At 45.5% G+C, this 12,077-nt stretch overlaps 1 protein-coding gene across 2 annotated transcripts; it reads left to right on the top strand.

The window, feature by feature from the left end:
- The first annotated feature begins 512 nt into the window (after positions 1-512).
- On the top strand, positions 513-11,135 carry LOC139055788 (proline-rich protein 36-like). 2 transcript variants are annotated; one of them, XM_070533337.1, is made up of 2 exons: positions 513-2,068; positions 10,783-11,135. In XM_070533337.1, exons 1-2 carry the CDS (start codon positions 815-817, stop codon positions 10,807-10,809), a joined length of 1,281 nt encoding a protein of 426 aa, XP_070389438.1. In that variant the 5' UTR covers positions 513-814; the 3' UTR covers positions 10,810-11,135. The 2 variants fall into 2 exon arrangements, with proteins under 2 accessions (XP_070389438.1, XP_070389437.1); XM_070533336.1 differs by lacking the exon at positions 10,783-11,135 and adding an exon at positions 4,411-4,528.
- Positions 11,136-12,077: the final 942 nt, after the last annotated feature.

The following is a 12,077-nucleotide window of genomic DNA, read 5'->3' as shown; positions in this document are numbered from 1 at the left end:
TGTATCTGACTTTTTGCTGATGATTGCGTGCTATTTAATGAAGTGAGATGTTCTGAGTATCAAGCATTCTTTTTTCACAATTTACAAAAAATTCACAAATGGTGTGAACAATGAGACGTGGTTCTTAACGCCCAGCAAACTGTTTTTACGAAAATAACCAGAAAATTACACTGTGTTACCTTTTCGTACTCGCTTGCGTCACAGCCACTAGTTGAGGTCACAATCTACAAATACGTAGGATAACTACAACAAACACATTGAAATGCAATTCACACATATAATATGTTTGCGCGTGCTCCTTCCACAGACTCTGTTTCCTCAGAAATAAATTAAAACAAGCACAGGTCGTGCCAAAACGGTTAGCATATGCGTCGCTTATTCGACCAAAGCTTGAATATGCTGCTATTGTTTGCGATCCACACACAAAACTTAATACTGACGGATTCGATTTGGGCTCGGTGGCTGTGCCACGATACAGTCTACTAAACTGCTGCTGTTTAACATGCAGGTGCTCATCATCGCACTGATCGGCGCAGCTCTGCCCGCTACCATCTCGGCTGCCCCACAAGCAACTTCAATCTGCCTGGAACCGTGCCTTGGCCGTGCCCCTGCTGTCTATCGCCGAGTCACGCTAGCGCCCCCTACGCTTCCACTAGCGCCGCCTGCTACGAGCGTGATCAGCCCTACCACCAGGGAGCTGCCTGCGTCAGCAACATCTGGCAGATCGCCTACAAAAGACCAACGCCTTCACGCGCCAACCTGTGGGCTCGGTGGCTGTGCCACGATACAGTCCACTAAACTGCTGCTGTTTAACATGCAGGTGCTCATCATCGCACTGATCGGCGCAGCTCTGCCCGCTACCATCTCGGCTGCCCCACAAGCAACTTCAATCTGCCTGGAACCGTGCCTTGGCCGTGCCCCTGCTGTCTATCGCCGAGTCACGCTAGCGCCCCCTACGCTTCCACTAGCGCCGCCTGCAACGAGCGTGATCAGCCCTACCACCAGGGAGCTGCCTGCGTCAGCAACATCTGGCAGATCGCCTACAAAAGACCAACGCCTTCACGCGCCAACCTGTGGGCTCGGTGGCTGTGCCACGATACAGTCCACTAAACTGCTGCTGTTTAACATGCAGGTGCTCATCATCGCACTGATCGGCGCAGCTCTGCCCGCTACCATCTCGGCTGCTCCAAAGGAAACTTCAATCTGCCTGGAACCGTGCCTTGGCCGTGCCCCTGCTGTCTATCGCCGAGTCACGCTAGCGCCCCCTACGCTTCCACTAGCGCCGCATGCTACGAGCGTGATCAGCCCTACCACCAGGGAGCTGCCTGCGTCAGCAACATCTGGCAGATCGCCTACAAAAGACCAACGCCTTCACGCGCCAACCTGTGGGCTCGGTGGCTGTGCCACGATACAGTCCACTAAACTGCTGCTGTTTAACATGCAGGTGCTCATCATCGCACTGATCGGCGCAGCTCTGCCCGCTACCATCTCGGCTGCCCCACAAGCAACTTCAATCTGCCTGGAACCGTGCCTTGGCCGTGCCCCTGCTGTCTATCGCCGAGTCACGCTAGCGCCCCCTACGCTTCCACTAGCGCCGCCTGCAACGAGCGTGATCAGCCCTACCACCAGGGAGCTGCCTGCGTCAGCAACATCTGGCAGATCGCCTACAAAAGACCAACGCCTTCACGCGCCAACCTGTGGGCTCGGTGGCTGTGCCACGATACAGTCCACTAAACTGCTGCTGTTTAACATGCAGGTGCTCATCATCGCACTGATCGGCGCAGCTCTGCCCGCTACCATCTCGGCTGCTCCAAAGGAAACTTCAATCTGCCTGGAACCGTGCCTTGGCCGTGCCCCTGCTGTCTATCGCCGAGTCACGCTAGCGCCCCCTACGCTTCCACTAGCGCCGCATGCTACGAGCGTGATCAGCCCTACCACCAGGGAGCTGCCTGCGTCAGCAACATCTGGCAGATCGCCTACAAAAGACCAACGCCTTCACGCGCCAACCTGTGGGCTCGGTGGCTGTGCCACGATACAGTCCACTAAACTGCTGCTGTTTAACATGCAGGTTAGTCAGTCTTATAGTCTCTACGCTAAGAAATCAAGCAACTATGTTTTGGTGCTGCTGCCGAGCCCCCAGTGTCTGTTTGCGATCGCAATGAATTGTATTCATGTTTTGCGCTCTTTGCTGCTACTGTCGGGCGACATAGAAACTAACCCCGGCCCTGACTCTAACGCTATACTAACTGAACTAAAGAAGCTATCCGCTGGGCAATCACAGTTAATTAACGAGATTCAAGGTTTAAAAAGCGGACTAGTCGAGACTAACAATTCTATTTCTGAACTAAACAGAAGAATGCATGCCGTCGAGAGCCACTGTCAACACATCGAGGACCTGCAGCGACAGGTTGAAACATTTAAGACTTCTGCGGCCGTCACGACACGGGCAATCTTCGATATAGAAGCGCGCATCGATGACGCAGAAAACCGAGCCCGCCGCAACAACCTTGTCTTCTTCGGTATCCCCGACCCAAGTGCGTCTACATCCGCCGCTCAGGCAGAGGAAGAAATCATTCGGCTTTGCGCCGACCAATTAAACATAACCGTGCATCCTGAGGCGATTGAACGTGCGCATCGTCTCGGCCGCCATTCTGATAACCGAAACCATCCTATAATCGTAAAATTCCTTTTTTATAAAACAAAAGAACAAATTCTGTCTAACGGCCGCAAGTTGAAAGGGACTAACTATAGCATTCGCGAAGACTACTCTCGTACTGTGCAGAATGCCCGGAAAAATCTTTTGGCTTTTGCAAGGACCAAGTCAGCTGCATTTTCATTACGCTACAAAACTCTGTTTATAGGATCTGCTAAGTACATGTACGACGAAACTACAAAATGTGTAAAAGAAATCCAATAGCAATCGCTGCATCACCGTCATCCAACACACCATTCGATAACGACAACCCGCCCTAACAGTACTATTTCAGCAATATATTCTAACATACGTAGTTTCCTTTCCAAACGTGACGTTGTATCTAATCTGGTCTTATCATCTGGATGTAACTTGTTGATACTTACCGAAACCTGGCTAACCGCTGACGTATCCGACGCGGAGGTCATGGATGACCTACCCGGTTTCCATGTCTTCCGTAACGATCGCCAGCACTCTAGAGGCGGCGGGGTGCTCATCGCCGTTAGTAATACGATACCCTGCTCCATTGTTCACAACCCAAGTGACCTTGAAATATTATGGCTACTCTTTCGTGCAACCCCGCAAACTATTTTACTTGGCGTTTGCTACCGCCCCCCGCGAGCAGACACTAGCTTCACTGACAAGCTCAACCGCGTCCTAGATGTACTAATGAAAAAATACACTAACGCTCAGATTTTGCTCTTTGGAGACTTTAATTTCCCTAATATCAGTTGGGATAACTATTCACCTTCGTCACATATTACAAGCGAAAATGATTTCCTCGAAGTCTGCTTTAATTTCAACTTTACCCAGCTAGTGTTAGAACCAACCCGCGTGGTGAATGACTCGGCCAACATTTTAGATCTCATATTAACTGACAATCCATCTAGCCTATCTTCGATATCCTATCTCCCGGCAATTAGCGACCATAAAGTAATCCACACTGTCTTTAACTTTAGCTTCCCAAAACGAGAATCATGGAATAAAATAATACGCCTATACGATAAAGGCAACTACGAAGCCATTAACAACGAACTAATGTCCTTCTACCCCACTTTCAGTGATGAATTCCACAACCGCACACTTCAAGCAAATTGGTCGATCTTCCAACAAAAAATCACCGACCTTGCTAATAATCACATTCCAGTTGTGTCAGTACCGACTAACAGCAATAAACCTTGGTTCACAAAAAAATTATCAACTCTAGAAAACAGGAAGAAACGATTTTTTCGGTCGGCAAATCAAACCAATTGTGCTGTGGCCTGGGACAAATATTACGAAGCAGAGAAAGTATATCTCTCGGCTATACGCCGCGAAAAACACTCCTTTTTCCATGACAGGTTGCCTCGTGTACTAAGCACTAACCCCCAGAAATTCTGGCAACTACTAAACCCCAAGCCACCGAATGCTATCACTATCGCCGACCATAACGATATAGTAATCCCCGAAGAAGAGTGTGCCGATGCATTTAACCGCGCGTTTTCATCAGTATTCACCACTGAACCTGATGCTCTGTTACCTATACCACCGTCAACTGTGCAATCTGTTATGTCACCCATCGAATTCACTGAACATAGCATAACGGCAATAATTGAAAAGCTAAAGCTCTCATCGTCATCGGGGGCGGATGGCATCAACTCTAAACTGTTAAAAAATACTAAACTCATCTGCGCATCGTACTTTAGATTAATCTTCTCACAGTCTTTGTCCTCCTGTAGCATCCCCGTCACCTGGAAGGAAGGGCAGGTCGTTCCAATCTACAAATCAGGTAATAAAAACTCGCCTCTTAACTACAGACCGATTTCCCTAACCAGCGTACCCTGCAAGATAATGGAGCACGTCATCTTCACCCAAATTATGCACTTCCTTGACACTAACAACTACTTTCACCCATCCCAACATGGTTTTCGTAAAGGTCTCTCGTGCGAAACGCAACTTGCTATGTTCATCCATGACTTGCACGTTAATCTTGATGCTAACACCCAAATCGATGCCATTTTTCTGGATTATGCTAAAGCATTTGATAAGTTACCTCACCAACGCCTAATACTCAAGCTCTCCCAACTGAACCTGCACCCTGACGTCTTAAATTGGGTTATTGAATTTCTCACTAACCGATCACAGTCAGTGCATGTCAACAATCGCACCTCCGCACCCCTACCTGTAACTTCTGGCGTCCCACAAGGTAGTGTTCTAGGCCCCCTACTTTTTCTTATTTATATTAACGACCTTCCCCTTAATGTTTCCTCACAAATCCGTATGTTCGCTGATGATTGCGTCATCTACCGCACAATTACTAATGACTCTGACCACAGTATTTTACAAAATGACCTTAACAAAGTGCAAGGCTGGTGCAACGACTGGTTAATGACCCTTAACGCCAATAAATGTAAAGTAATGTGCTTCACTCGCCGCCATCAGCCCTTATACTCACCGTATAATATTACTAATACTACCTTAGAAAAAGTGGACACATTTAAATACCTCGGCGTCACCCTTTCATACGACTTAGACTGGTCTGCTCATGTAACGCGCATTACTGCATCCGCTAACCAAACACTGGGATTCCTAAAACGCCATCTGCGTCATGCACCGCAACACGTCAAACTACTAGCATTCAAGACGCTCGTACGTCCAAAAATTGAATACGCATCTCCCATCTGGTCACCACATCAAACTTACCTTATCAATGCACTTGAAAGAATTCAGAATCGTGCGGCAAGATTCATTCATTCTTCGTATTCTTATAACACTAGCGTATCACTACTTAAAGCACAGTCCGCCTTAAACACGCTATCATCCCGGCGTCGCATTGATTCGTTAATCCTCTTTCACAAGTTCTATTACAGTTCGCTCCATCATGCACCATATGTACTGGCCCCACCCCCTCGCCATTCCCTGCGTACAGGGCATTCCTTGCAAGTAACCCGTCCACGCAGCCGAACTACAACCTTCTCTGCATCCTTCTTTTGCCGATCATCAAGCGACTGGAACGGCCTGCCCCGTCACATAACCGAAATCACCTGTTCAACGACGTTTGCTGATAAGCTTAATACTACTATTCTTCATTGAACTCATGTGGCCACCAATTAAAATGCACATTTGTAAACCCCACCCCTTATGTAATACCCCCACTGAGGGGTCTTTAAGGAAATAAAAGTGAAGTGAAGTGAAGATTCGAGATGACCCAGCGGAAAGCTATACGGTTTATTTATCCAAAGTATCGGCAAAAAGGCTCCCCTACTACCTTAATGCGTCAACATAACATTCAATCATTGCAGCTTAGGTGCAAGATTCAGAGATTGCAGTTTCTTTTTCAGCTGGAGCACAGGAAACTAGCTTTAAACGCAGATGATTATTTATTTATTTATTTATTTAAAATACTTTCAGGGCCCAAAGGCACTACAGAAAGTAGTGGGAAAGAAATGGCAAGATGTGCAGCAAACAAAAACAGAAGTATTACAAGGCGTCTTGTAAAGCGATCTTGAACTGGTAGTCATCAGCAATGCTGGCGATTGTGGAGGGAAGGTGGTTCCATGCGACTCTTGTTCTAGGAACAAAAGAGTCATTACACAATTTTGTGCGACAAGAAGGTAGCCCCGCCTTGAAGCGATGATCGGTCCTTGAAGAAATGTAACGAGGTGGATGGAACAAAACGTCCTTCATCTCGTTGTTATAATAATGTATTTTATGAAAAAGGCTGAGGCGAGATGACTTTCGACGCAACGAAAGGTCAGGCAAGTTTAGGGTTTTCTTCATAGATGTGACACTGGAATGACATGAATAATTCGACAAGATAAAACGTGCGCCGCGATTCTGAATGGCTTCAAGAGTTTGAATGAGTGTAGTCTGAGTAGGATCCCATATGGCGCATGCGTACTCTAATTTAGAACGTACCAAGGTTTCGTAAAGTGTTCACTTCAGGGACGATGGGGCATCCAAAAAGTTTCGACGCAGATAACCAAGCATGCGATTGGAGTTGTTAGTTACATATTCTACATGCGTATTCCACGATAGATTAGAAGAAATGTGAACACCAAGGTATTTACAGTGAAACCTCGTTATAACGAACAGTTAAAAAGTCAGAAATTAGTTCGCTATGTCCATAATTCGTAATATAAAATTTCGTAAAGAATACATGCAAGAGGAGCAAAATTCAATCACAGAAGGCACAGCAACTCGAACGATGCTTACTTGGGTCACGTTCATTTATTCACGCACAAAGAACTGCGTTATCGCGGCCTGCTTCTTAGCGTCGATCGCATTCCGTATCACGCCCTGTTCCACAGTTTGCAAACACTCAACAAGGGCAAACCCACTGCCCTCAATAGCACTGCAGTGGCGGCGCAGTAAATCCGACGCAGCAAGTGCTTCTTGTGAAGTCGGAATGTTCTCGCACTGCACTCGACACGACCACCGAAAGAGCCTCCACACAACGCTACGACGGCCACGCCACTGCTAACACTAAAACGCAAAAGCAACATTCGATGACGCCGCTGCCGCCGCTGCTGAAGCGGCGTTGTCAGCGGTTGTGAGATGCGGACGATTTCTTTGGCTGTCAACTGTCGATGACGACGTGGCATCTGTGGCGTTGCCAGCGCCTGCAAGGTAGTCCTGAACGTTTGCTGCGCCGCACAGCAAACTTGTAGTGCAACGAAGCCTGCCGCCTGCTATTAAAGTGAGGTAGGGCTTGGCGTCGCGAAGTTCGTTATATCCGTTTTATGCCAAACCACGTTCGCTATAGGAAGTTAAAAATACATGTGTTTGACAAAAATATTTCGGAAGAGTTCGATATATTCAATAATTCATTATATGCGTGTTCGTTATATACAGGTTTGACTGTATAGCTGTCAACAGATGGTAATAGCATATTATTGAGGTGGTAAGTACGCGGACAATGATTAGTGCTGTGGCGAGAAACCTGCATACTTTTACATTTAGTTGTATCAAGTGTCATGAGCCATTGACTGCACCATTCAAATACCCTATCTAGATCACGTTGCAGATTGAGATAATCGTCATGGTTAGTAATTTTCTGGTAAACCACGCAGTCATCTGCAAACAGTCGGACAGTTGAGGAAGAAAGGCAAGTAGGAAGATCATTAATATAAATCAAGAAAACAGAGGGCCCAAAACGGACCCTTGCGGGACACCAGATGTTACGGCAGAATTACGTGAAGAGAAGTCGTTAGCCGTCACATACTGACTACGGTTAGAGAGAAATTCCTTAATCCATGCAAGTACATTGGGTCGATGTTAAGTTAATTAAGCTTGAAGATAAGTAGATCATGTGAAACGGAGTCAAATGCCCTAGCAAAGTCTAAATATATGCAATCAGTATCAAAGTCATGATCCGCGTTAATAAACAAGTCGTTAGTAAAACATAACAATTGCGTTTCACACGAAACTGCTTTACGGAATCCATGCTGATAAATGCTGAAGAAGGAATTGGACTCAAGGAATTCAATGAGGTGCGAGTATATTATATGCTCTAGGATTTTTACTGGAATGGATGTTAATGATATCGGACGGTAATTATTGGGAGAATGTACATCACCAGATTTATGCACTGGGACCACCTTCCCTATCTTCCAATCAGAGGGTAGTGTAGACATCTGTAATGACTGTTGAAAAAGCTTTGACAATATCAGTGCAGAATAAACTTGTGTACACTTCAGCATTTTTGATGAAATACAATCTGGACCGGCCGACGAAGACACTTTTAAGTTGGCAATCAGCCTTTCGACACCAACTGCATCAATAGCGATATAATCCATTGGGAAGAAGTTGGTTTTTGTTATATGCGGTAATACTGTGGGAGTGCTCTTATGAAAATGAGTAGCAAACACATTGTTCAGAACATTGCAGCACTCGCTTTGAATTACTGGGACATCAGATTGGATTAACTGAATGTGTGTCCTTTTAGTACCGTTAATAATGCTCCAAAATTTACGGGGATTAGAACGAAGTAGCAAAGGAAGAGTTTTATCAAAGAATTCCTTCTTGGCTTTTGAGAGTGCAGTACAGAATTCTCTGTTAAATTTGTGATAGCAAGACCAGTGGTCTATTCTGGCTTTGAATTTTGCGCGTCGAAATATCCGCTTCTTTTTGTTGCGCATGCGCTTTAACATGTTATTGAACCATGGTGAGCGAGTACATGATGAAACTTTTCTTTTAGGTACAAAACGATCAATAAGAGACAAGAGTTTGTTTTTATAACGCAACCAGTTGTCCTCAACCGACCGCTGCTCAAAACCGGCGAAAAACTGATCAGCAAAGACCTGAAATTCCGCATTCATTCCGGTTACGTCTGCTTTGCCGTAGTCTTGGATGACCCTAGTTTTTTTCTTCTTAGAAATCTTTGCCCGTGGAGTGAAGTGAATTATCGAGTGATCGCTAATTCCCGGTGAATGAGTTAAGCCGGTAGCTAGGTCGGGTGTAGTGGTAAGTATTAAGTCTAGAATATTAGCGGAAGTGGAAGTTATGCGAGTGGCAAACTGAACGAGCTGAGTTAAGTTGAAGTCGTGACAAAAAGTTAAAAATTCTTTGCTTTCAGCTGAGTTGTGTTTTAAGGAAACCAAGTCTCGTTCCCATCTGATGTCAGGAAAATTGAAGTCGCCAAGTAAGAAGAGGGGCGATTTTGGGTATCTGACAAACAGCTGATTGACAACATCGTGCAGTTCATTACAGAACGATAATGATGCAGTTGGTGGCCGATAACAGACACAAAAAATTATTTCGCGAGAATCAATGAGCACGCGCGCACACACAAGCTCAAGCGAGGATACAATTGGAATAACATGGGAAGCAAGACTATCGGTAACCGCCAGCAGAACACCACCACCAGACCGGTAATCACGATCACATCGGTAAAATTTGTAGCACTTTTCACAGTCCAAAATTTCTTCATCTTTAACTTTTGCACAAAGCCAAGTCTCCGTTAGACCAACAATATCAGCAGAGCAGGAATCAAAAGCGGAAGACAATTCCACGCGTTTATTCAGAATACTCCGTATATTGGAAAGAAAAATAGAGGCGTCTTTTGCGCAGGATCTGAGCGGGCATAGCTATGATGCACTGGAAGTGCCAGCACGTGCAGTTATAGTACCAGCGCTATCTTGCGTATCCACTGATCGTGCTGAAGCAATTTCGCGTACGCTGTCACTTACTGAGGAGTACACGTACGTTTTTTTGTCCATGATCAGTTTATTCATGCGAAGAGAGTACGTCTTCCCGGCTGCCTTTGCAAATTGAGGTTCGCGTAGCTCTGCAATAATCTTCGCTAGCTGATACACCAGTCCCCTTGAGCTTATATTTCTGCGCCCAGACTGCATCCCTGACTTTAGACGACGAAAACTTGATGATAATTGGCCGAGTCTTTTTATCTGTGTAGGATCCTAATCTGTGTGCTCGGGAAACTTCCGAGTCAGAAATTTGTATTTTAAGGTGACGAGACAAAACGTCTTGAAGAAGGCCTTCTGACTGAGCCCATGTCTCAGTCGGGCAGTCCGGTATTCCAAAGAACAATAGGTTATCTCGTCTCGACCTATCTTCAAGATCGTCCAGTCGAGAATTGAGTGCCTGGCCTTCCATTCTGACAGCTTCGGTGATTAGACGTGGTGCGTCATTAAGAGCTGCAGAACCGTCGAATGATTCGACAAAGGATTCAACCGCGCATAATCTTACTGATAGGTTAGCGACGGTCTGTACTAAGACCTCCTGCTTTGTCTTTAAGTCGTCGAAAGCTGCCTTGAGCTCAACGTGACGGTGGTCAACGTTTTCAGAAAGTTTAGTGATAGCATCAAGTATTTCTTTGTTAGTAGGACCAGGGTTGAGTTCAACGTCACCGCAACACATTAAGAGCTTCGTAACAAATACGCATTCGCACAAGCACTGAAAGAGCACACTTGGGCACGGTAGGAGCAGCAGGCAGACGTTGCTAGTCCGCTTACAATAGAGAGAGGGGGGTTTACTAACCTGCACAAAAAGCAAGATCGGGATTTTGAGCGACTGCATGGCTGCCGCTCCACCGTGCCCACTCAAGGGGCGTAGGATTTCCAAAGCTCTTATATCCTCCTGCGTCGTTGCAGTCGCCAGCAGTGTTGTCCACCCGCTGACCATGGAAGGGATGTGCCCGGTAAAGTAGAACTGGTGACATGAGGACGCATTATTGAAGATCGGGACCGTCAGCAACGCTGGTGATGGACAGCCGGTGATCGCTGGACCCGAAGGTTGTAGCCACGTGCCAGACCGAGCGATAAACTGCACAAAAAGCAAGATCGGGATTTTGAGCGACTGCATGGCTGCCGCTCCACCGTGCCCACTCTATATATATATCGCCCCTCATCACCAGAGAAACAAGGCATCGCCATACTGAGTCTCTTTCCCCTTCCAGCGAAAATGGGTTCAACTTTTTTCCACCTACGGTAAATGACTGGAACGTTCTTCCATCGGCATGGTTGCACATCACTGAGATAATCAAGCAAATCGTTACATAGGATGTAGTGGTAGTTTTTTCTGTTTTGTTGGTACCTTGTTACGTTATGCAAATGCGTCTCCATTCACTTGATTGTAATTAGCATGTTGTTGCATTGCTCTTGTTGCAGTATTGCGTGCATTTCATTATACCAGCCTGATCGTAAAGCCTGCCCCTAACTTTTGGGTGCTTAAAGAGTTGTGGTGGTCTTCAGCGCTGTCATTTATTATATAGCTTATAGGTGTGTAAAAGCACCCTGTTTTAGTTTCTGTTTTTCTTATCGCACTTTACACCTTATTTGTTGATGTTGCTGTTACAATACCTCGTGTTTTTGTATTGATCCCTCTAATTTGCGTGTATTTTTGTATTAGTTGTATGTATCTGTATCCACTCCTGCTAGGGCCTCCCGATTGCTTGCAGTATTCTCTAGATAAATAAATAAATAAATAAATAAATAAATAAATAAATAAATAAATAAATAAAAAAATGCCGACTCATGTAATTTTTTCTTCGGCATAAAGCATGTTTCGCGCTACGTCTTTTCTTTTAAGCTTCAATGTGTGATTTTTTACGACAAGGTTGTGCCTTGTTTTCAAAGCGTAATGGTGTTATTTCAGTTATGTATTGTTGATTGCCTTATGGTGTTATTTTGTTAGTCGTTCAGTTTTCTTGCAGCGCGCAAAATGGTCCGCGAATACATTAGGGTTTGCTTTGTTATGAAGCGAAACATTACTTTGTGCTTTCCCTGCAAGTTTCTTCATGGCAATTTCGGGCTGATGCTATGTCAGTATCTATCAGCTTTCTTACAACACGTGAAAGGGCGACATGGGGCGACTGCATACTGTGTCAATGTTCTCGTATTTTGTGGAGTGAAATAAATATTCAATTGAAAGGTTATCTAGCTTCAGT

This window comes from Dermacentor albipictus, chromosome 1 (genome assembly GCF_038994185.2).
Source record: "Dermacentor albipictus isolate Rhodes 1998 colony chromosome 1, USDA_Dalb.pri_finalv2, whole genome shotgun sequence".
Taxonomy (NCBI): domain Eukaryota; kingdom Metazoa; phylum Arthropoda; class Arachnida; order Ixodida; family Ixodidae; genus Dermacentor; species Dermacentor albipictus.
Note: the sequence above shows the minus strand (reverse complement) of the source record. Positions and strands in the feature narration are given on the sequence as shown.